Raw genomic sequence first — 24,445 nt, 5'->3', positions numbered from 1 at the left:
CCAGGATTTGGAGCCTTGATCTTCTGGTGCCTGACCCAGTGCCATTTCATTAGAGATTAATTCAACAGGCATTTATTGAAGAGCTGTTATGTGCCAGGTGACGTGAAAATAACTCTTTCTCCTTCTAATAAATACCACTGTTAATCTACCCTACCAATATGAATAAACTAAAAATGGCAAAAGTGCTTAGATGTTAGACATGATACATTAATTATACATAAACATAAATATATTCATGCACGCACACATACACACATATATGGCTATAAGGAATCGTTTCCCATGGAGACCTTGCACTTCAGTGTGCACACACTTGGGCACCCAGCAAATCCATGTGTCTAACTGGAGTATGTGCAATTATTATTGACAAGATCGAGTCCTTGCTCTTTCTACCACGTGCCAAGTGTGAAGAGGGCAGCAGGTCCTCAATGTCCATTTCACTGTGGACGGTTGTTTCACTATAATATTGATGAGCTACCGAACTTAACTCATTTTTATCAATTAGTCACAGTTCTAAGAACCTACCTACGACGCTAAATGAGGACCTACTGTAGTTAAGTTACACTGATTGAATTCACCTCAGGCCTGTCAGGTAATGATGTTGGAAAGTTATTTAACCTCTCTTACCTTCATTTCCCCCATCTGTAAAATGAAGTTCCTCATAGGTCTCACCCTTCCTTATTGGGTCAGTTGTTAACAATTAATCAGTCCTCTATAAAGGTAGCCAAGATTAAGAAAGAGTGAACAGAAGAGGTCAAATATGATTACCTCAATGCCACTTGTCAGTAAAAAGTGTTAATGCTGTACAGTGTCACACCTGAAATATAACAGACACCTCTGCTTCTAGCTGAAGAGTGGCAAGAAGTGAAAAGGGCAGATCTTACAATGAGCACTGCCACTATGGGTGAGTGCCAGGTTTTATGTTCTCACTGGTAATCCCTGTAGGACAGTGGTTCTCAACCTTGGCTGCACATTAGAATCACCTGGGAATCTTTTTAAAATCCTGATTTCCGGGCCTCGTCCTCTGGAAATTCTGTTTCTTTGTTACTAATGTTGTGGCCCCACCCCATAACAAAGAAACAGAAATTCCGGAGGATGAGGCCCGGAAATCAGGATTTAAAAAAGATTCCCAGGTGATTCTAATGGTGCAGCCACGGTTGAGAACCACTGCTGTAGGAGAACTGGGCACACTGCACCCCAACGTGTCCAGACTTTGGATTTTCTCTGCTCAATTACTGTGGCCTCTAGCAGGCTGCTTCTCTGGGCCCCAGCCTCCCATTTGAAAAATGAGGGGCTGGACGGGAAGCACGCCAAGGCCCTTGCAAGTACTACAGGTGTGACATTTATGAAATCGAGAGCCCGGAGATGGCTGTCGTGGATGCAGAGTCTAAGTTCCTGTCCAACCAGCATTTTCATTCCTATGAGTGTACATGACAGATGAACGCACCGATGTGTGGGATAAATTTAGGACGCCAGGCAAGCTGGTCCTCAGTTACCCTACCCCTCCTACCTCACCGGAACGGGTGGCAGAAGAGAGCTGAACTCATTAGCACAACCCTGATAAAAGCTTTGAGTGTTCCTAAGTGCAGCCAAAGGCTTTAGATACAAGAAAGCAGGATGAAGTAATTATTCAGAAGATGGACAAAAGTTTTGGTGCAAAGTATTCTTAGTACTGACAGGCCTAAAATTATAGATATGCAATTATTTTAATCCTGTATGGACATTAAAAGAATTTCTACAAATTTATCACTATTAACAAGAAAAGCATAAAAAATAAACTAATTGAACTCTTTCATTTTATAGGGAAAGAAAGAGTGTTTTAGTAGCTTAAGTTGCAGAGCTAACAAGTATCAAAGCCAGGTTTTATAAATTTCAGCCCATGGTTTTTTCCACGGGGACCCTTTATCTTTTTTATCATTTCCTTCAGCATTGCCCATGAGACTGAGGGAAGCAAGACAGGCACTATTAATCACATTGTTCAGATGGGGAAAGGGGCTCAGAAGTTACATGGCTTCTTCCAGTCCCCAGATGCGTGGTGGAGTGGAAATTATCCCAGGTCTGATGCCCCCGACTGTGTTCCCCGACTGTGCACCTAATCTGAACCAGTTCTGGGATACATTTTTTCATTTAAACCTCACAAAAAACCCGGCAGCATATGTCATGGTTGTCACCTCCAGATGAGAACGCATTTCTCTGACTGGAAACCATGGGTTACTCTGCTGGCCTCTAAGTATCCTGACACTGACTACCAAGTGCTGCTCAAGCATCTGCATGCCAGGTTGGCATCAGACTTCTACTTTACGCCATGTAATGTCAGCCTAAAACAATGAAGCTTGTCCTACTACATTTCAGGAAATAAAAATATTAAACTCAGCTAATGATTCTTTCTGTCATGATAATTAGACGGTCCCATTCTCAGTATGGCAAAGTCATGAAAACTATACCCTCCACAAGTACTTAAACATTAAGAGAATTCTGAGAAATAAAAGATCTAGAACTTAGGAATTAATTAGGAAATTCTGGTATAGAGTGACCAAGAGGTAACTGAGTAAAACTATTTGTTGTACTATGTATTTTATTAAGTTAACTGAAAACATAAGTTTTAAAAAATGTGACAATTAAGTTTTAACAACAATCTTGTCTTAGAAACCAAGACTGTATCAAAAACTTCTATATGGAACATTCAAATGATAATGCTTTGTTCTTAATATTAAAAATTGTAGAAATAGAGAATACTTTTTAAAAACTTGAAGATAAACCCTAGCAAAAATCAACAAACATAAAAAAATGTAAAACATAAAACAAGATGAGCTCAATTAGGCCTTGAATAATTAAACAACAAATTTGTAACAATTTAAATTGCTAGATTTTCTTAGATAGTATTTTTAAATTTTACAATAAAGATAGAAACCCACACCTGAAACCTATATGATCATGTCAACCAATGTCACCCCAATAAAATTAAAAAGTAAATAAAAATTAAAAATAAAATTTACAATAAAACAAAGTGCTGCAATTAGATTTATGCTAAAACTAGTGTGTTTATCCAGGAACTATAAACAAAAGTAGCACATTATTAACATTAGATAAATAATACTGAAAAATTTTTAAGTCAGCCCTGGCGGGTGGCTCAGTTGATTAGGGTGTCATCCTGTATACCAAACGGTTGCAAATTTGATTTCTGGTCATGGCACATAACCTACATTGTGGGTTCAATCTCTGGTTGGGGTGCAACTGATCGATGTAGCTCTAACACATTGATGTTTCTAACTCTGTCTCTCCCTCTCTCTCTAAAATCAATAAAAACATATCCTTGGGTGAGGATTAAAAAAGTCTTTTAAGTCATATTTTATGTGCTTTCAACATAACATTGAAATAGATAACACAATACATTATAATGAGGTGTAATTTTACTAAATGGCTCTGTAAGTTAAATGGGAAAAATTAATAAGGATATGGAAGGTATAAAACACATCACTTTTATCACAAATACCCATATTAATCCTATCTAATAATAGACAAACATGGTAAGTGACCATACCTTCGCTACGCCTCCCATTGGCTAATCAGCGTGATATGCAAGTTAACCGCCAACAAAGATGGCGGCTAATTTGAATACTGCAGGCAGGGGGGGACAGCGAGAACCGCCAGCGCGCCGCCATCTAGGGCTGGCCGGCTGCCCCGGGACCCCATCGGCGGGTCCCCAGCGGCAAGGCAGGCCTGCCCCAGAAGCCACAGAGCCATCTGATATGGCAGTAACTCTATCAGTAAGCACTGTGAAAGTCAGTGGCATAAATGCACCAATTAAAAGACAGATTATGAGGGTGAATCAAAAACAACACCCACTTTAAATATAAAGACACATAGATTAAAAGTAAATGAATTAAGCTGCAGCCTGTTTTGCTCAGTGGATAGAGCATTAGCCCGTGGACTGAAGGGTCCCAGGTTAGATTCCAGTCAAGAGCATGTACCTCAGTTTCTGGCTTGATCCCCAGCCCCTATCAAAGCATGTGCAGGAGGCAACCAATCAATGTGTCTCTCCCTTTCCCTTCACTCTCTCTAAAATTTAATGGAAAAATATCCTTGGGTGAAGATTAACAAAAACAAAGTAAATAGATTAAGTAACATTAAAGATGTTATAAGAAAAATATATTCCAAATTTTGTTAGTTGTATAATGGTTATGTTTAAATTATTAACACCTAAGAAATTGGGTGAAGGGCACATATAATATGCTGTAGTATTTTATAGTTTTTTTTGACATGTATGAGAGATTATTTCAAATTAAAATATTAAAAAATTAAAAATTAATAAAATATTAATTGAAATGTGTATGCATTACATGAAAAATCTCCTAATTGCTTCTAGCATAATTTATTAAATTGTGCTAAAATTTATAAGGGTTCAATTAAAAAATATCTTAATTCTAAATGATGTAATACAAAATATATAATAGTGCAGTTATAAGCACTTATCTGAAAATAAAAACTTAAAGAAGTGAATTTAAAGAAGGGATTAGCCAAAGAAAATATATGCACAACCTGTGGACACAGACAACAGTATGGTGATGGCCAGAGAGAAGTGGGGGACAGAGCTGGGTAAAGGGGGCAAAAGGGGGGAAATAGGGACATCCTATCTATAATAATAAAAGCGTAATATGCTAAGTAGACTGGAGGTCCTTCTGGGTGCCTGCCTGCGGCCAGAGGGAAGCCGGTGCCAGAAGCCAGGGGAAGGAAGGCCTACTCTTGCACGAATTTCGTGCATCAAGCCTCTAGTATAATAATAATAAAAGGCTAATATGCACATTGAACAGCAGAATGACCGGTTGCTATGATGCACACTGGCCACCAGGGGGCAGACACTCAATGCAGGAGCTGCCCCCTGGTGGTAAGTGCACTTCCACATGGGGAGTGCCACTCAGCCAGAAGCTGGCTCATGGCTGGCCAGCGCAGTGGTGGTGGCAGGAGCCTCTCCCACCTCCATGGTAGTACTAAGAATGTCCAACTAACGGTTTAGACCCGATCCCTTGGGGGCCTAAGCCTTTAGTTGGACATCCCCCGAGTGCTCCCTGGCTGCCAGAAGGATGTCTGACTGCAAGCTTAGGCCTGATCCCCTGGGGAGTGGGCCTAAGTTGACAGGTGGACATCCCCCAAAGGGTCCTGGACTGTGAATGGGCGCAGGCTAGGCTGAGGGACTACCCCCCAAGTGCGCAAATTTTTGTGTACTGGGCTTCTAGTCTATAATAAAAACATTATCTTAAAAAATAAAAACATGTAAAAACAATATTATCTGACCACAATGTAAGAAAGCATTAAATTAATGCAAAAAATACCAATTAAAAACTGTTTCCTCATTTATTCAAGTCAAAGCAAAATGAAAATAGTAAAAATGAAAAATATAGACTTATTTGCAAAAAATGATGACAAGAAGAACGCATATTTAAATTAAAATGAAAGCTGTGGTCAAAGGCCTAATCAGAGAGAGATACATAGTTTTAAGTGCTTTTGTGTTTAAACAATAAAGTATTACAATAAATTGTTTATTGCAATACAATAGAATAAAAGAAATTAAACATTCCTAAGTATAATAATGATGGAACTAATAAAAATAAGTAAAAGTAGAAATGACTAAATTATATAGAAGAAAACTTCCAGTTTAGTACAACATAGCAAAGTAACAAAAGCTATTTATTGTCTTCCCTGAATTTAACTTTGGAGATGCCACAAGAAAAAAGAAGGAATACTAATAGGCTTCAGGTTGTCATTCATCAATTAACAAAAAGCTTGTGAGGCACTCTAAGACACAGATGTTTCTAGACATTTGGGGGGAAAATGAAGATCTGAAGCAAGAAAATGTCAGCAACCAGAGGTAAGCCTGCATCTAGAGGTAAATCAAAGACAATCTATTTCATTGCTCTGGAGTTTAGATATCCTGGCCACTAACTTAACCTGTGGTTCCATGTGGTAAAGGAGCAGCACTAGAACAATGGTGAATTAACATCAGGACAGTACTGAAATCCTATTAAAGTTGGGAAGGAGTACAGGTACGAAGGAACTACGTATTCTGTAAAAAGGCATACCTATAAATATAATTAACTGAAACTCCTGAAATGCAGAAAAACTAGAGAGGAGAAGTGGATGAGAGTATGCTATGGCTATTATTTTGTTAAATGGTAATGACAGAGCTATTGATCTGTTTTCTATAATGCTAGGAGAAAATAACTAAAGGCTGAGTGAAAGTAACTCAGAAAAAACCTCTAGAAAAAAAGAATAAAATGTTTAACTTTTAGGCAGCAGATGAAAATTTTATGTATCTAATGATAAATAGGTAAAAGGATAAAACAAAAACAAGAAGAAAAGATGGAAATTGTAAAATATGAAATAATTCAGCAGATTTGAGTTCTAATATTACAGTGATTAAAGTAAATATAAATAGGTAAACTCACCAATTAGCTGACAAAGACTCCCAGGGAAGTTAGTACAAAGGTAAGATTTAGGAATAGGTGGACTACTGAAAACAGATTTGAATAAGAAGGTACAGAATGACTAAAAACAAAAAATATATAGAAAATAGATGCTTTGAAGTAAATATGAAGCAAAAGAAAGGCAGTGTTGAATTTTTATAATCAGATAAATTAGAATTTGGGGTAAAATGCATCATAAGCTACAAGAGAGGTGTTGCAATAAACCATGAAGTTGTAACAATCCTGAACATATATGTACATAGCAACAAAAATTTAAAATATATAAAACTATAATCGACAGAATTATAAGAAAAAAACTATAGCTTTTGATTTATCATATACTTTTCAGAATTAGTTGATAAGACAAAATGCAAACTGGGCTATAGAAAAATGTGTTTGTATTATTACTCTGATGTAAATGAAAAACATATAATTTTCACACCCAAAATAGAATATGAGTGCTTTTTGCATCCATGAGGAATATTTAAACAAACCTGTTTATGAATTAAGCTACAAATGCCTTGACAATTCTAAATAGCTATTATTTGGAATATCTTTTCTGACCAGAGTTAGAACCCAATAACCAAAGAATAGCAAAATACAGTTCCATATGTCTAGAAAATAAAATATTCCACTAAATAATTTTTGTTAAAGAAGAAGTCCCAAGAGAAAATAGATCAAAGTGACAATGGCATTCTAAATGTAAAAAATTCTGACATGTAGCTAAAACAATATTCAGAAAAAATTATACATGTAAATTATGTTTACAAATACTTACAGAATGCAGGAGTTATCAAAAATAAATGTATTGGTATTGATTAATACCAATAAAGGAGACAAAATGACAAAGATATTGGTAGGAAGTAATAAAATAAGTATTTAAAAAAAAATTTAAAGTATTTTTTAATTTAAAAAGAAAATAGAAACATAAAAGATAACATTACAAATAAAATTCTAGAAAAAAACAACTAAAAAGTGAAACTATTCAAATAAAGAAAAAACGAATAAAAGAGTAACTAATTATAGATATTAAAGATTTCAGTACTTTATTTTAATTTAATTTTATTGTTTAAAGTATTACAAATAGTAGTACATATGGAAAATTATATTATAAAATATGTTAAGAAATATGAATGCCTGGGAAATACATTTGAAATGTATTTTTGAGAAATGCAAATATATAAAAATTGGCCCAAGAAAAATCTGAAACCTTGGGTAGAGTATTAACCATTATAAAAGGTACTTAAAATCTTCCTCCATGAAGGCACAGATGGTTTTATAGCTGAGTAATGACAAACTTTCAGGGAACAGTAATTTCTACCTTATGCAAGTCATTAAGTCTCTTATTAAAGTCATTTCTGAAAATAGAAAAGTAAAGAAACCTTGTTAACTTATATCAAAGCGAATATAACCTTTGTGGCAGCTTTTGGTTAATCCACTCTAGTGAAGACTTTCTGTTACAGGTGGGCACTTATGTAACTAATAAGGGGACTATAAATTTTTAGAGGTCAGAAAAAAAAAAGACTTGAATTAAACAGTTATATTCCATAAGCTGGGATTAAAAATGTCAAAGTGATAAAAATGCCAGTTTTCTGCAAGTTAATTTACTAGGTTAATGTAATTACAATCAAAATTACAGAGAAGTTTTTTCCCCCAAGGGAATTAATAAAGTGATTCATATGTTTTCTTGAATAAGTTGAAAAGTAAAGGAATATCTGAAGTTAGATAACCTGAAATATTCCAACAATGTTTAATACATATTCTAATAATACTTCAGCAAAGAATGAGAAAATGGAACAGAATATGAAGGCCAAAAGCAGTCCAGAGTGTAAACACACAAATTCAGTAGCTAATAATGCTGAACCTCCAACAAGAGGGAAAGGGGTAAATCAGTGTTTAAGAAAAGTGTGAGCCATCTTGTTTACTATTTGAAAAAATTAAGCTAAGGTACTTGTCCTGTTGTACACAAAAATTTCCAGTATATGCTTAATAGCATTCATTCACCAAATATTTAATCACTATCTTCCCAGGACTGTGCAAAGGCTGAGGATACAACAGTGAACAAAGCCAGAGGAGCTTAGAGTCTACTAGGGAAGATACAGAATAGGCCAAAAGCAGGACTGATTGAGATGTCAGTGTAAAGTGCTTTGCCCAAATAGCATGACATGTACTTTTACTTGAAATAATGTAATTAAGAGAAGCCTCTGTAATGTGAGACTTTGTACAGATTCCAATAAGCATGACTACCCACCTCCATCCCAGGTTTTGTGCATAATCTTATGAAAAATATCTGGTGCTATACAGTATTTGGACCTGTATCGTAATCACCTAACCAAAGTTAAAACTAACAGTGGCACTGTATGAGATACAGATGCTATAGAAGAGTGCCATGTAGTTGATACTCAATGGCAATCTCCCAAATATGTTAATGCTAAATATAAAACAAAAGAAAATCAATAAATTAGAAGTGAAATGATGTGGTATTTGGTTTGAGGATGTCAGTTAATCTAGAAATCCCTTATGAGAAATGGTCCTAAGATAGGCACTGCTGTATGTAAGGGAATTCTGAGTTTTGTGAACATTACAGAATAGTGTACTTTGTTGTACTGAGACAGTCACACCTGATTTAGAACTAGGAATAGTTATAAATCATATGAAAAAATCCCTGTATTTTGCCTCAAGGACTCTGTGGTCTATATAAATGAAAATGGTTCAACCTGACTAATAATAATGGGTGGAAAGGAATGGGCACTCTCAACTCATAAGTACATTTCTGCATCAACCAAAAAGGCCATTCTGGTTCAATTTCACATTAAATATCCCAAGTCCCCCCAAATATTCATATTCTTTGATTTAATAATTCCAGTGTGGAAATTATCCTAAAGACAAGTGCAAAGGTATTTACTGCAATTTTACTTTTAATAATAATAATCATAAGAAGACCTGGAAGTAAAGAAAATATTCCCCCAAAAAGGAATTAGAAAGATAAATCATGAAAAATCCGTAAGATGAAATAGTGAAGAAGCATTCGTTATGGAAGAACATTTGGTGATGTGGGAAAATCCTAACACTACAAATTTAAATATAAAGAGTAGGAATTCAACACACTCTATATCATATAATCCCAAATACCACCACATTGGGATTATGAGAGATTTTTTATATTTATGTAATTTTGTATTTTCCAAAACTCTAAAATGAACTTAAGTTTGTTGGTTTGTTTGTTTTTACATAAAAACGTATACTTGAAAAGTATATTCACCTTGATAGTGGTCTCAAAGATGTAAATTTTGTCATAGGAATTAAAAAGGTAAGTCAACATTTTAGGTATATAAAGCATAACATCAGAATGTATAAACTTCACCTATTTATGATATAGCAAAATTAAAAATTCCAAATGAAAATTAGAAACTACAAATAAAATCAGTAATCACAAATCTGCAATTATCAAATTTACTTTTCAAGTAGAGGACAACATTCCCCTACCCCCACCCCCCCTCACCCCCAGAAGTGGTCAAGTCCCTAACAGACTTGAAACAACACAGAACAGTGGTTTTCGAGCCTCAGTGCTTCATGATTATTTGGAGAGGCTGTAAATAATAACATACTGTACTTGTCTTCACAATGGAGGATGCTCCCTAAAACAATGAAGAATAAATTGCCTGTGGACACATTCACCACTATTTCTCTTTTAGGTCTTGGAGTTCTGAGTAGTTCAGACAGCTCCTGCCTTGAGAGCACTGATCTCAGGTTTCAAGAGGCATCTCTCAGACTCCCCTGCCTGTCTTAGACTCATGGGAGGTATCAGCAGAAAGAGAGAAGGGACTGGGTATACATCACCCTTGCCCCCAAGATGTAGTTTTTAGCAGTGGCTGCATCTTACAAAGCTGCAGATGTTGAATGGCCCTCTTTCCAAAAAGGTCATCTCCCTCTTTACCATTAAGCCAAAAGATGGCAACAGTTTCACCTTCCCTTGGTAGTTCCACTAGCTTTGTTTGAAGTTCATTCACTACTTTCTTCAATTAAACCATTTGGTTATATCATCTGACTGCTGTTGGGACCTTATCTATTTTAGGAAAAGGAAAAAAAAAACCCACCCAACTTCTTAAAACCACTGTCTTAGAGGAAAGCGTATCACAAGGTCCCCAAACTCTTAAAAAACTGAAAAAATATAACATGAACTTATCATGAAAACTGCACATTTAAGCTACAGCTTGAAATTATGGAATAGGCAAGTTGTAAGCTGTCACTATGACAAATTACAAGGGTTTAAATTAATGATTGTAGAGCAAGAGCCACTTAAATTTTACCTTGAAATTCAATGTGATTCAAGATAATTCCTTATGAAAGGCTCTATTATGAAAACTGATAAATCTTACTACATTTTTCAAACAAAAATACATACTTAATAATGAAATGGACAGCTATAAAAAGTACTTTGCGGACCAGCAGCTTACCTCTTTGAACTTGTGACTGAGCTTGGTGGTGTCCAGGTCTGATGGAGAAAACATGTCCTCGTTCTCAGGCAGCTCGAAGACTTCAATGGCCATGTCACTGCCGGGAAGGGTGGGCCCCTCCTCATCCTCCTCTTCATCGGTGGCATAGTCTCCTGTCTGGAAGGAAGGGGGTTTCAGAACTCTAGCTGCCCTCCCCCAGGGAGAGATGGGTGATTTGAAAATAGTTTTTATAAAAGAGAAATAAAGTGGTAAAAGTGTAAGTAGGCTTTTAAGTCAAGCATGCCTCATGCAGCCGATGTTATAAACAAATGTTAGTTCAAAAACTCAAAGTGACATGTCTATGCCATGTATAAGTGCATTTCTGAAAAGCTACTGTCATCATCAGCATCTCTAGTATAGCAACAAGAATTGCTCTTAATCTAAGTATTTGATGGTTTTATTAAATAAAATAACTCCTTTAAATTCTCATCACCCATGTGAATAAGTCACCCGATACTAGGCGGGCGGAAAAAGGAAGGGGAAATCAAAAGATTCATAGAATTGAAAGGGACCTTAATTAAATCCTACAAAAGTGTAGTAGATGAATTCACCTAAGCTGTAGAATGCAATCATTCTGTCTCATTTATTTAGCTATTGTGGTTAACTACTGACCTAAAGGATAACCCCAAGGTTTCTAAATTTACAGTCCACATGAGTGTATTGTTTTGCCTGCAGAGTACTATGATAAATCTTAGCATTTCGTCAATGCTAAAAAAAAAAAAAAATTCACATAATATTCTAGGTTTCCAGTTTTTCTTGAGAAAGCACATTATAACATGATAACAATTAGCCAGAGTCAGCAATAGTTACCCCTTTTGGCTGGGTCACACACTTTCTAATACACCACAACTTCTGTAACTCCATATTGTTCCATGCTCTTACCTTCCCTCCTTCATGATATCCGCAGGCCCCTAAGGTATCTGAGTTCATGACCCTGGGATAAATGTTCCTCCTCACCACTAACTTCCTTAATATTAAAAGGTAGCTCTGCTCCTGGCAACATCGGGCTATGAAATGCTAATTCAAAATAACTGTTTGAGATCTATAGCTTATGATATAATTGAAAGATAAATCACTGATTCAACAAAAAACAAAGTTCATTTAATTCATCTTTGCTCCTTCAGGTAGTCCCATCTAAAACATAAAAAAGATAAGAAGTCATATTGCCTTTAAAAAAACTTTCATAAACAGTGTAGTGAGTGATCTATTCCTTTGGTTAAATAGGCTTTTAGCATCTGATTGCTTTTTTCTTTTGGTTCTGTGCTATGCTTTTGCTAGAGTTGAAACTCCATTTCTTTCACTCTGTTTGCATATGAAGTAAATATGATCATGAACCTCAATGTAATAATTCCTCACGTCTGGAAGATCACTATTAAACTGCCGTTTCGACTTCTCCTTTTGAGGTAAAACAACTGCAGAATTCTCATGGGTCTCCGTCTCTGTGATTATCTCTGAACCTGTGTTCTGATTCTAAGTTTTCCACATTCCTCTTAAATCACGAAGCCCAGAAGTAGACATAATTTCTAGTAAGGAATCCGAGGGCCATTGTTCACAATGAACAAACTGTCTTGGCATTCTTCAGACTCTACTTCCCACACAGAGGTTGGTATCATGAAGACCTTGACTGGGGTGGCATTTGTATAAAAGTACCTGGAAGTCTAGGGCTCATCAGAAACCAGTGTTTAAAAAGTCCAAGCTATCACTACCATTCCCAGTGTCCTAGGCCCCGACAGGAAAGGTAGCTGAAGAGTGGGGCTGGTTGGTTCCAGAGAGCTCCCACTTGTTGGTATAATTAGATCCTACAAATCTTAACAGAACTCTTACTCCAGATTTGATACGGGGTGTTGTTTTTTTTTCTGTGATAGTCTGTAAATTAATTCACCTCCAATTTCTATATGTACTTAGAACCAATAGAAACTTTATAAATCCAACTGATGTTAATCAGTAGGAATGTAGCAGGGCTGGTACGTGCACAATCTCAAGACACCTTGCTGAGAGTTTTGATTTAGAGACATAAAACGCTGTGCTTGTTTTTAACCCTATAATTATAACTAGCAGCACAGCCACACTTTTATTATGAAGGCCTAAACCAGGTATATAAATTTACTTCTATATCATCAATGTGATGAATATCATGAGTGACTCAATAAAATCTTAAGCTAAATTTAAAGTCTGACAATGATGTAGCACATTTTAAACATAAGAGTTGAAATGTACATTATCTTCATAAATGTAGGTTATTAAGAAGTCTTCCTCTTGATTCTTGTATTTTTTGACTTCGCCAATTTTCTGTCTCAATATCTAAATTACCTGCAACTCTGCTAAAATACTTTTTATTTTTCATTTCATCTTTTTATTTACTAACATGGCTCTTTCTAATTAGTCTTATAAGCATGCTGAGGATCAGATATGTCTTTTACTGTCTTGATTATATGAATTACTTATTAGAGGCTCTGGATAGAGAGTTTAAAAACTCATGTTGCTGTTCTCCCTCACCGATCAGTTACTGTTCCCATCCCGAACCAGCTTTAGAATAAAGGAGGCATTTACTACAGAACCTCAAACATCTAGGAGTTTAACAGTTACATCTAGTAGACTAAGAATAATGTGTGCATCTGATTTTTTTATTTACTTTGAAAATGGGCATTACTTTTACGGTAAATCTGCAAGTGAAATAAATTACATAGAATGATATGTTAGCAGAATTCCATAAACTTCAAAATTAGATTGAACTGAATCTGAAGTTTACAAAGGATGATGGACAATAATGTAGAAAAAAGCAACTGCTACAACAAAGTATTCCATCGGCATCCAGTTCCTTATCTTTATTTCTAGCCAGTTTCAACATCTTTCATAAACAGACTCTTGAAGAGTTCTTTGTCCCAGCTTGCAAGTACACTTTAAATGAGGCAAGAATAGTTCTTCATGTAAGGAGTGAAGGGACAGTACATGTTCCTTTTCATCTCCTTGTTTGCCTTCTTGCTTATTAGCTTATACTTTTTAATAGCCCCCCCCCAAAAAAAAGGGGGGCAAAAAATTAATAACAATTATTTTTATAACTTACTGTGTGCCTGACACATTTCTTAAAAACTGGATGATATAGGTTATTACTATGCCATCTTAATTTGAGGAAACTGAGACTCAGAGACTTTACCCAAGGTTAGACATTCAATTGTGTGCTTGAAGCTACATCTAACATATTCCAAAGCCCATGCTCTTTTTCCTATGCGATGCTGCCTGCAGTCTACATGAGCTAAAGCTCTGCAGATAAAAAAACAGAAATACATTCCTTTCATATTTCCCCAGCCAAAACCCTAGTGTATAATCCTGTTGTGTTGAGATTCCCCTTCCACATCTTTGAACATTATCATTCAATTCACTTTGAAGATTTGAAGAGTGTCTCTGATGAGCTCCAAAGTTCTTATCCTCTTCTTTTCTCTCATAACATGCTCACCCTGGGCAAGAGCATAGAAATCTCCTTCAAAAGATTTAGCTTACGGACCGGCTGACTGATGTTTCACGCACTCTTTCTTATGTAAACCAGAACTATAGCGTACAGTCTGTAGAATTACTGCAGTGTCTTAAAGTGGACAAAAACCCTATTTGCAAGGCAGGATGAGTGTAACATTCCGCTAGGTGTCTATGGTTTATATCTCTTACATTTCCTTCTCACATCTAATTTTCTTGAGCTACCAGTCTTTACTGAATCTTCCCTAAGCATTTTATCTCATTTTCACAGACACACTTCCTTTACACTCGTATTACTTACAGAATTAGATATTTCATTAAAATACACATTTATAATAATAAGTAGAGCTGTTCTGCCTCTTAGTAAACATGTAACTTTTGACTGGTGGGGGCAGAAGCGAGTGGACGCACTAGAGCCCTAACACCCAGGAAGGCTGAGGATCTCAGCCCGGGTTGTACAGAGGAACAGACAGATCTGTCATGTTGGTGAGGTGGTTAAATGGCGACCAATGAAAGAATCTTGATTTTGAAGTTTCCCAGGCCTATGTTCAAATCCTGGCTCTGTGATAACAAGGCTGTCACAAGATTAAATCAGATGGCGCCTGTGAAGTGTTTGTGAAAGTCCGGCACATGGTAGGTGCTCAAAATGAGCAATTGCAGCTTGTTGCTCCTGCTGGTGCTAATACTGTAACAGCAACATGCTAAAGCTCTCCAATCTATCTCATATCCGGACATCTGCTAATATAATGTCCTAAACGACCTTGCCACTAGAGTCTTTTATAAGCAAATCGGTCAGTCATTTCTGAAGTAAATGTCTCTATCCCGTAAACTTGCTCATCCTCTTATATTCCCGGGTTTGGAGTAGATACCAGCTTCTATCCCAGAAAACATCCAGGCCTCTGTTCTCGTCCTGTAACTGGATCCCCTCCTACCCCAGTGATCAGAAGTGAATATCCATCTACTTGGCACATCCTATGAAGCTGCAGCCTTAAGACTCTTCTAATTCAACCCTTTATGTTTCTGCTACATGTCTTATATCACTCATAAAAGTTGGCTATTAGAGAATGCTGGGTAGGGTTTATTCCTGCAATGCCAGGGTGGCTAGCACACTGCTTGGCACATAGGAGGCACTAAAGAAATGTTTGCTGAATAAATTAATAGTCATAGCTACATCTGCATAGCATGGCAGAGCCTAATTTTCCTGCTAATTCTCAGCTTTCAAGTAAGAAATACAGTGAAGCACAGCTGTAGCTGGGGCCCAAGTGACCCTTTGGGGGATTTTCTCTTGTTGTTAGGCTCAACCATTAGCAGTAATTTTTGCTGTAGCAATGTTTGCTCTGGTAAATTCAGGGAAACTAAATGGTGCTAATCATAAAAATAGCCTTAATTATGCAGTTTGTGTTGGCATTTGTTTATTGGATTTGAATTTGGTTATGTATATTTTCAGACTCAGTTCTGTGAATGAATAGGAGACAGTTGCTTTTTATCTAGAGAAGAAAAGACCTCAAACTAACACTTTAATGTTTAAAATTCCTAAATCTGTGCCAACCATCCAGATGGTTTTCAGCACAGTACCCCCTTCTCTGCAAAGGCCTCCCTCTCCATTTGCTGTCAGTTGACTTCTGTGTGCCCTAGTTTTGTCATGTGAGGCCACTTAGTCTCTTTCAACGTCATCTGCTCATCTCTAAAGTGGAAATAACAGCAGCTTCTGCCTACGTCTGTTGGGAGAATTTCCAGTAGTGATAAATTCAGAGTACTCATCACAGTGCCTGGAGTATGCTACACGAGTAGACGGCTTTATGATTCTGTTATGCTCCCCATCCCTGGCCTCTCCAACACAGGGCCACAGAGCAGCACACCCAAACAGAGCATGGGCTTTGCGGATGGAGAGATCAGGGCCCTCAAACAGAAAGAACAATATTATGGCTGCATGATGGTGGCAAGTTCTTTAGCTGGTAGCTGTTGTGCTCTCCTCTTCTATAAAATGGTGCAAAAGATACCAATCTCGTGGGGGTCCTGATAGGATCCAAAGAAATAAAACATGTAAGACATCCCAATGATCCCTGGCCCATTCCTCCTCTCACTTATCAAGTCACTCAAAATGTTCTTGTCACTCAATATGTTCTTCTCAATCTCTATTCTCAGAATGTTTTCTGATATTTCACTCTATTTTTACTGTTTGGGCATCAAGTCAAGAAACATCTGAAGGTCAGTATCTAGTCACCAAGATGGCCTTCTGCACTCCCTGCCTTCAGGTGCTTAGCTCTTCAGGACATTGATAATACAGCTGACAAATTATTCTTCCTAAAATTTCTGACCAGAGAGAGTTATAATTTACCCACAAAATCTTTCGTAACAACTCAAACTCATCTTTCCCTTCCTAAAATGTTCAATTAATTGTGATAGACCATTCATGGAGTAGCATTTGATTTTATAATATTTTGAAGCCTTTAGTCCTCCCCTCTCTTCCTTTTAGAAAATATACTCCTCAAATGGAGGGACTTAATTTCCCAACATGGCAGGCAGGCTCTGCAATGACCCCTAAGGATCCCTCTTTCTGGGTAATCATCCTCTTGTACAGGCCCTTCCCCTTGAATGCAGATTGGACGTAGAGACTCACTTCTAACCACCAGAATAGTTTACAGAAAGGCTGGTGTGACTTGCATCTCTTTTGTCTTCTTGCTCTGAAGAAACAAGTGGCCATATTGTGGGAAAGGCCCACATCAAAAGGAACGGATGCTTCTGGCCAACAGCCAGCAAGGGCCTGGAGCCTGCCAACAGTTCACACGAGGGAGCTTGGGAGTGGATGCTCTGTGTTCTGCCAACAGCTGTGTGTGAGACTGGGAGCGGATCTTTCCCCAGCTGAGCATTTAGATGACTGCAGCTCTGGCTGACACCTTATTTACAGCCTTGGGAGAGATCCTGAGTCAGAGGCATCCAACTAAACTGACCCACAGATACTTTAATACGTAAATATTATTTATTTTAAGTTGCTAAGTTTTGGTGGTAATTTGTTATAGAGCAATAGGAAGGGGATATAGTAAATACAGAAAAATGGGAAAGTAGCTTTGAAACCAGGCAATGAATAAAGGCCGGGAGGATTTTGAAGGGTATGTTAAGCAAGCCTAAGTTGCCTTGAACAGACTATACATGGAAATTTGGGAGGGGATCCTTGTTGTGTAGTGGCAGAAAGCTTAGCAACGTTCTCACCTTCTATAAGAAAGTAGGAAATGTCCCTAGTGACCTGAGTGATTCTAAAATTAAGAAATGGATTCCAAACTAAGTTCAAACCCAGGGCACTGCCAGGAGAACATGGTCTAAAAATGAAGCAGAGGTGTAAGCAAAAAATCTTTTGTTAAGAATCGTGAGCTTAGGAAACCAACATTTTTAATAAGGCTGTCCACTAGACAAACATCATTGAAAAGATAATATGGAACAAAGGCCATCAGTGTCTCTGCTCACAAGGCATGCAGAGAAGTGAGAGACCCAGGGAGAGACTGTCTCCAAACAATGTCTACCTTCGTTTCTACACCGTCTTGGCTTCTGGTGAATTTTCCCATGAGTATCATATTCTCTCAGCTGCACTGATCAGTGTGACCAAGAGTGGCTAGGACCAAAGCCATCCTGTATCGCACTGCATAAAGAGCACTATTAAAAGATCTCTAAGCAGCAGAATGAATCTAACCTGCAGTTCTTAGATCAACCATGTTCCCCAAGACCTCCAGACCCTACTGGCTAAAGAAATACCATAAACCATCAGGATCTACCATAGAAACCCAGTTGGCTTTCTCCTTAAAGTTTCTTCACTGGCCTTTCCACTTGTCTACAGTATCAATTCAGACATAGCAGGATGTATCAGTAATTGCAGACTTGGTATTGGTCCACAAGAAGGAAATCCAGGGTTCAGGGCAATTCTGTTATCCATAATAACCTTGGCCAGCTAGTTGAGGTTTACCTGAATGCCTTCTAAAATTGAAGTGGTGTCACTGATCACATCATCTAAAGTCAGTCAAAACTTGTACCACTTTATCTAATTAAATGAGTCCCAGCCTAAGAATGGGTGGCAGGATGCATATTAACTATTCCTCAGGAAAGCAACCCAGGGTAACCAAGAATAGCCTCATTTTTAGAGGGATCTGTGGATCAGCTGAAGATGATCTAAAGATGGTGTTTCTTTAAAAACAGAAAGGCTTCTTACGACTAACACAGTTACATGAATAGCCCAAAGAATTTGATCAATTGCCACAGTTTGTTTCCATGGTTTGCCATCCCAGACTTTCACCTGTCAGTCTGTAATTTTCCAAGTGACCAGCTGAGTCATTGATAATATTTCATGAGTCAGTAAAGATATAACAAGGTTTATCATGGGGAGTTCAGGCCAGAATTATGAGAATGCCCCTCAATTCTGGCAACTGATTGAACAAAGTGACCAAATCCATTTCTGGGTGAGCATAGCTGGTGCTGAGGCTGGAGAGTAGTAGGCAGCTTAGCTGACCCATCAGTGAGCCAAGTCCATGCATTAAGGCAACCTCTATGAACTGAAGGCCTCACTGAGCTAGAGGCCTTGTTTCTAGAGGTAAAGTTTCCCTGAATTGGAAGCTATACTTGTTCAAGTAAATCTAAGGTGCTAGAGTGGGTCAGAATGGCAACTTATCATGTCCATGTGATAAGCACGGGTCCTTCTAATCTTACTGATCAGAGAGTTCAAGTTGACGAATCTCAAACTGAGATAATTCAGGTAAGAGAGTCACATGACCCCATGAATCAGGCTTCAATTTCAGTTTCCATAAGAATTCAGTAGAAGATTAATAGCTGCCCCGCCGCCTCGTGTGTGCATGTGTGCGTGTGTGTGTGTGTGTGTGTGTTTTGGGGGGAGGTTGTCGTTTTTTTGTTTGTTTGTTTGTTTTTTTGTATCAGGCCGGGTGTTCTGCCAGCTATTAAGTATTTAAGTAAGCTATGATTTCCCCTTCTCTTCCTGGGATTCTGTATTGTTTCTGGACCACATGGGAGAAAACAGGGACAGTGCTCTATATGTCCTACTATTACTGCTCTACATGTGCCAATCCCTGAATGGGAGATCTCCATTTTGGCACTAATGGGACAAAGAAGTGCAGGCATATAACACATCAATTCCATTATATGTCTAACAGTGGAAACATTAACAGCATTACCTTGCATTTGCCCAAAGGTCACATCTACAAGACCAGTATTCACAGAACCATAAAGTTTGGGTGTCTCCCTCTCAAAGTTCCCCAGCATATTCAAGGGGTTCATGTAGCATTTGGTCTCTCCAGAGAACAAAAAGATCTCAGCCCTAGCGGTAGCCATCTTTCTCCTTAAAGTCAAAATAGAGAGAGGAAGCATCAAGGGGCATGGGAGCAGAGAGCAGCTTTGTGCCAGTAATAAGGCACAGTAGTTTTCAGTTTTGAGCAGTGCAGTGATTACTCATGTTTTAACCAAACTTCCAATGTCCACCTGAAGCAGTATATAAGGTGAGTCATCATTATGAACACAATCTATTTAGATTTGGGGAGTCTGACTCAGAAGCCATAGCCTTGACTCTCACAACAGGGACTCTGTTATAGAGGAAATCTCAATCTGGAGTCTAATTATGAATCTGGTTTGAACATAAGGGATGGTGAAGTTTTCTAATTTCGAACAGTTTCACCAGTATTATAAACCAGTTAGGACCCAAATACTCATCAGTTTTTTCTCACATGAGTTTGTCTATCTCAAGAAAATCTTCTTGACAGGACCAATATTCCCTTAGAGCAGCAAAGACCCTCTACAAAAAGCTGAGGTCTTTTGCTGTCTGAATTAATGTAAAGTTGGCACAATAAACTACAATAGAGGTTGAGTTGAAAGGCAGCCCAACTGTTTGCTATTTCTCCTTAACTAGCATTATATGCCTTGCCCCATTATCTCTTCAGTGAACCAGCCAGAGTTCTAAAGATTAACCAGGCTTCTTGCCATAGCGTTTGTAAATTCCCTCCCTTCATGCTCAGTGTGGGTGTGTTTCTCCGTAAGTGTTGACTGAGCAAGGTTAGCGCTTTCCTCTAACCCAGAATTGTTCTACATACTAGCTGATATAGTCCATCATGATTTTTGTGCTGACACCTCAAGCCACACTTTCCAAAGAGTGATGAGAATAGGGCCAGATAATGTCTATACACATAGACATGACAAGAGAGGACCCCAGAGCATGGGTAACCTGCATCTTTTATAACAGGCAGCATTACTGCCTTTGCTCCAGAGGGAAAGATTACCTCTATCTCCAAGGCTGTGTTCATACACAAACACTTGAAAAGATAGTTCCGATCAAAGAGCATTTCTGCCAATTATTATTTAATGGGGAAAAAATTAGAAATTCAGCTGATTTTTCAAGTTTCTAGAATATTATTCAATTTACCTTTTCAAAGACTTTCCAACCACTATTCCTTTCTATATACTCTGCTCTGCAGGTAAACTGGCCTTTTTATTTCTTTGAATATATACAATATTGAGCTGGTTTCTCCATTATAGAAAACAAACAAAAATAACAAAAAAACTTCTTGCAATCAAATTTGAAACCATGAATCTCAAATTCACGCTTTTACTTTGTATGTCTTTAGTTGTGATGATTCTTTTACACTATGGTTATCTGGTCTTTTGACAGGTTGCCTTGAAAATGATTTAAATTCCTTACCATATATACTTATTGTTTCCACAGCAAAATAGCAAGCTTCTTGGAAGCATAAATTATATTTTTCCATGACTCAATAGTCCCAGTTCAATTCCTCTTAATAATGTTACCCACTTACTAAGACATAAATGTTATTGTCTTTAAGTCCCTGATAAATATATTCTATGTGAGGAGGGAACCAGTGATCCCTATTTTTCCCACTGAGACCCAGAACTGAACAGTCAACAGACCAAAGTAGACCTCTGTAATTCAAATGTCACACTGCAATTTCAAGTTGGCAGCCTTCCTTGAGTTTCATTTTTCTTTCCAAGGAAACAATGAAGCACTTGTTCTAATGCCAACAGAAGAACTGTGGGAAGAGACTAAGAGATTTGTATTTTCTTGAATTTTATCTGCAGAAGAGAACAACTACAGTGACCAAAGTGATACATATTATCATTGTTTTAATAATTCTATAATTATACAACTAATTAAATCTTGGAAAATATGGTGTGTTCATATAAAAACTGACTCATATGATTACAAAAATGCTAATAGGTCATTAAATAGAACCAGAACCAGAAGATATATATATATATATATATATATATATATATATATATATATATATATAATATATACTAAACAATAAACTAAAATCAACAAAAATGTCATTGATGGTATTTCTATGGTTTATCTACCAATTGATAATAAAAATAAATCTATCTTACAAATTCCTTGGAGGGAGAATAATTCAACTCCTTTCCTCATTTTTGGCTATCTGGTGGTTCTTGGCAGCAATACCTTTTTGCAAATCTCTGCAATACCAGGACTTTATATCCGTTTTCCTGGCATCTTTAAACTGGACAATTCCAGCTCTGATTGCAGCTAACCCCTTCCCCACAAACTCCCATAAGCCTAGATTGTCTATCATGCATATTCTGTTTCAGTAGGTCTGAGGCTCAAGGTACAAATCTACCATTTTAAAGAAGTACCTCGAGATCCTCACATTGAGGCAAGTTTGAGACACAGGTTCTTAAGTCATTTTGTAAGTCCTTGAAGAGCAGGAACTATTCATTTTATATCTACATAACTGCTAAATCAAAGCAATTCTACATGGCAGATTTTAACCTTTTTCATTAAATATTGAGTTGATACAGGGTACTTTGTAATGTATAGAAAATATAACGAATAATGTTGTAACCACCACCAATGAACTAATAACCTAGTTCAAGAACAGAAGTAGAACCACTGCATTTTAATTATGGTCCTCTATATGTGTGTGTCTCCTTGAATCTATTTCAAACACTTACACTGCAGAGCAAATCTGCTTTTATCACTCTTAATTTTCTCTAGTTTTTAAAATATTTTTATTATAACTAAACAACGTGTTATTTTTTTTACAAGATTTTAAACTTTGTATAAATGAAATCATATTGTTTGTATTCTTCTGTGCCTTTTTGTTTTTAATGGTACACTCCTCAGAGTCCACCAGTTGTTGTGGCTTGTTGAAATAACTTCTGTATATTACCCCACTGTATGACTATACTACAATATATTTACCTTTTCTCTTGTTGATAAAGGTATCAGTTGTACCCCATTTTTTTCTATATTAAAAACAATATTATACATTTATTATAGCTCATGTGCAGGTGTTTAGTAAGAAATATAATTGTTGATTCACTTTACTAGATAATTGCCAAAGGTTTTTCAAAGTTGTTGGGCCAATTTATGTTCCTATGTACAGAGAATAACAGGTCCTTTTACCCCACATTCTTGCCCAAACCTAAAATATCCCATTTAAATCAATTCAGTAGGTATGAAATATTTCATTTTGGTTTTTCATTTCCACATCCTCATTGCTTATATGGTTAGGCATCTTTTCATATGTTTCAGAAAAAGAAAAAAAACACCTGACTTCTCTTTTCAACCTCCTCTCTCTTACTGGCAGCTAAAGATAATGATAATTATTTTAGGTATAGTATAACACATTTTTAGACATTTTGGCATGTACACCATATAGACCATGCAAATAAGTACTATGATAATTTAAAGATATATGCATTTTTTTAAAAATTAAGAACGTTGTATTAAAAGAAAATTGCTGGATTTAGAGACAATATAAGTTACTGTGTATGTTGTATTATACCAACATCATACAGCTCTGTTCTTAGATGTCTTTTGTTTCCCTTTAATAAGAATTACAAAATACTTAAAGTATTAGGTGTTAAAAACATCCATGGTTAAATATTAGGAAGTGAGTCCAGTTCTGCAACTAAGATATGTAGACTCAAGTTTCAGAATTAAATGTTATTTTTCAAACAATAATCCTCAAACTATTATTCAACATTCACAACACACAGCTCTAGAGAAGATCTTGTGAGCATAAAGCTAGTTAATAAGACAGAGACTATTTCATTTCACACACGAAGCAGGAAGGTACAGATAAGCATTATTCCCCACCAGAAAACAAACCTTAAGGAAATTGTTGTTATTGTTATTGCAGTTGCCAGACACTCCTTGCAAGTCAGCCACCGTGTTCTAAAATAGTTGACAACAAAAATTAAAGAAGGATTTACCCCACTAAAGAGAGCAGCCTAATGGTAAAGGATAAGAAACAAACCACTGACGCTCCAGTGCCTGCTGTAGCACACACTTTCAAGAACTAAGAGAATGCCCCCACTCTTATAAACACAGAATAAAGTCAGTTCACATTGTTAAAAAGCCATCCATAATAACTGCAATCTCTTGTTCACGCAACACAAGCTGTTTCCAACCAGGAACAACCAACAGCATGAGTCAAATATAATGTTATCCCTTTAATGCTTTTCACATAAAAATTCTATTCTTGTAAATCTTTTGACACTTGTGCAAACCACAGCTTCCATTATATTTTTGCCTTCAGTTATTACATTAACACAAGCAATGAAAATGCATCTACATGTAGGCAGCTGCTCCAAATTGTATTCAGAACTTTTAAAGATTCTAAAAAATTAACTAATATTGTTATAATATAGTTATAATGATATTGATTTCCAGTAATGGAAAGAAATTATAGAAAGATTAAGTTCTGTTTTAAAAAAATGGGGCCTCCATTACTGGAGTGATGATTAACATAGTTATGAACTACTGCCTAAAGAGACTTTGAAATGCCATCAATAATCTAAGCCTTTAAAATGTAATAAATAGTATAGTTTAAAAGGATATAGAAAGAGGCAAAAGCAAAATAATCAGATAACTTTAAATGTGCATGTAAATTAGCTCATTTTAATGTAAATGACCATATTTATTTTCTAATTTAAAAAAGTGGTACAGTACCAGTTCAGACTTCATTTCCAGTCTGAGCCCACAGCGTTTCA

The 24,445-nt window shown here is 36.8% G+C and overlaps 1 protein-coding gene across 1 annotated transcript in view; it reads right to left on the bottom strand.

The window, feature by feature from the left end:
* The window catches only part of PPP1R9A (protein phosphatase 1 regulatory subunit 9A), a 241,769-nt gene that overhangs the window by 44,919 nt on the left and 172,405 nt on the right, over positions 1 to 24,445 (bottom strand). Inside the window, exons 7-8 of the mRNA XM_081102246.1 lie at positions 23,562 to 23,627; positions 10,919 to 11,074 (exon numbers count right to left, since the gene is read on the bottom strand). Coding sequence (XP_080958372.1) covers positions 10,919 to 11,074; positions 23,562 to 23,627 — 222 coding nt within the window. The remainder of the gene's footprint in view (positions 1 to 10,918; positions 11,075 to 23,561; positions 23,628 to 24,445) is intronic.

This window comes from Myotis nattereri (assembly GCF_964212035.1).
Source record: "Myotis nattereri genome assembly, chromosome: 11".
NCBI lineage: Eukaryota > Metazoa > Chordata > Mammalia > Chiroptera > Vespertilionidae > Myotis > Myotis nattereri.
Note: the sequence above shows the minus strand (reverse complement) of the source record. Positions and strands in the feature narration are given on the sequence as shown.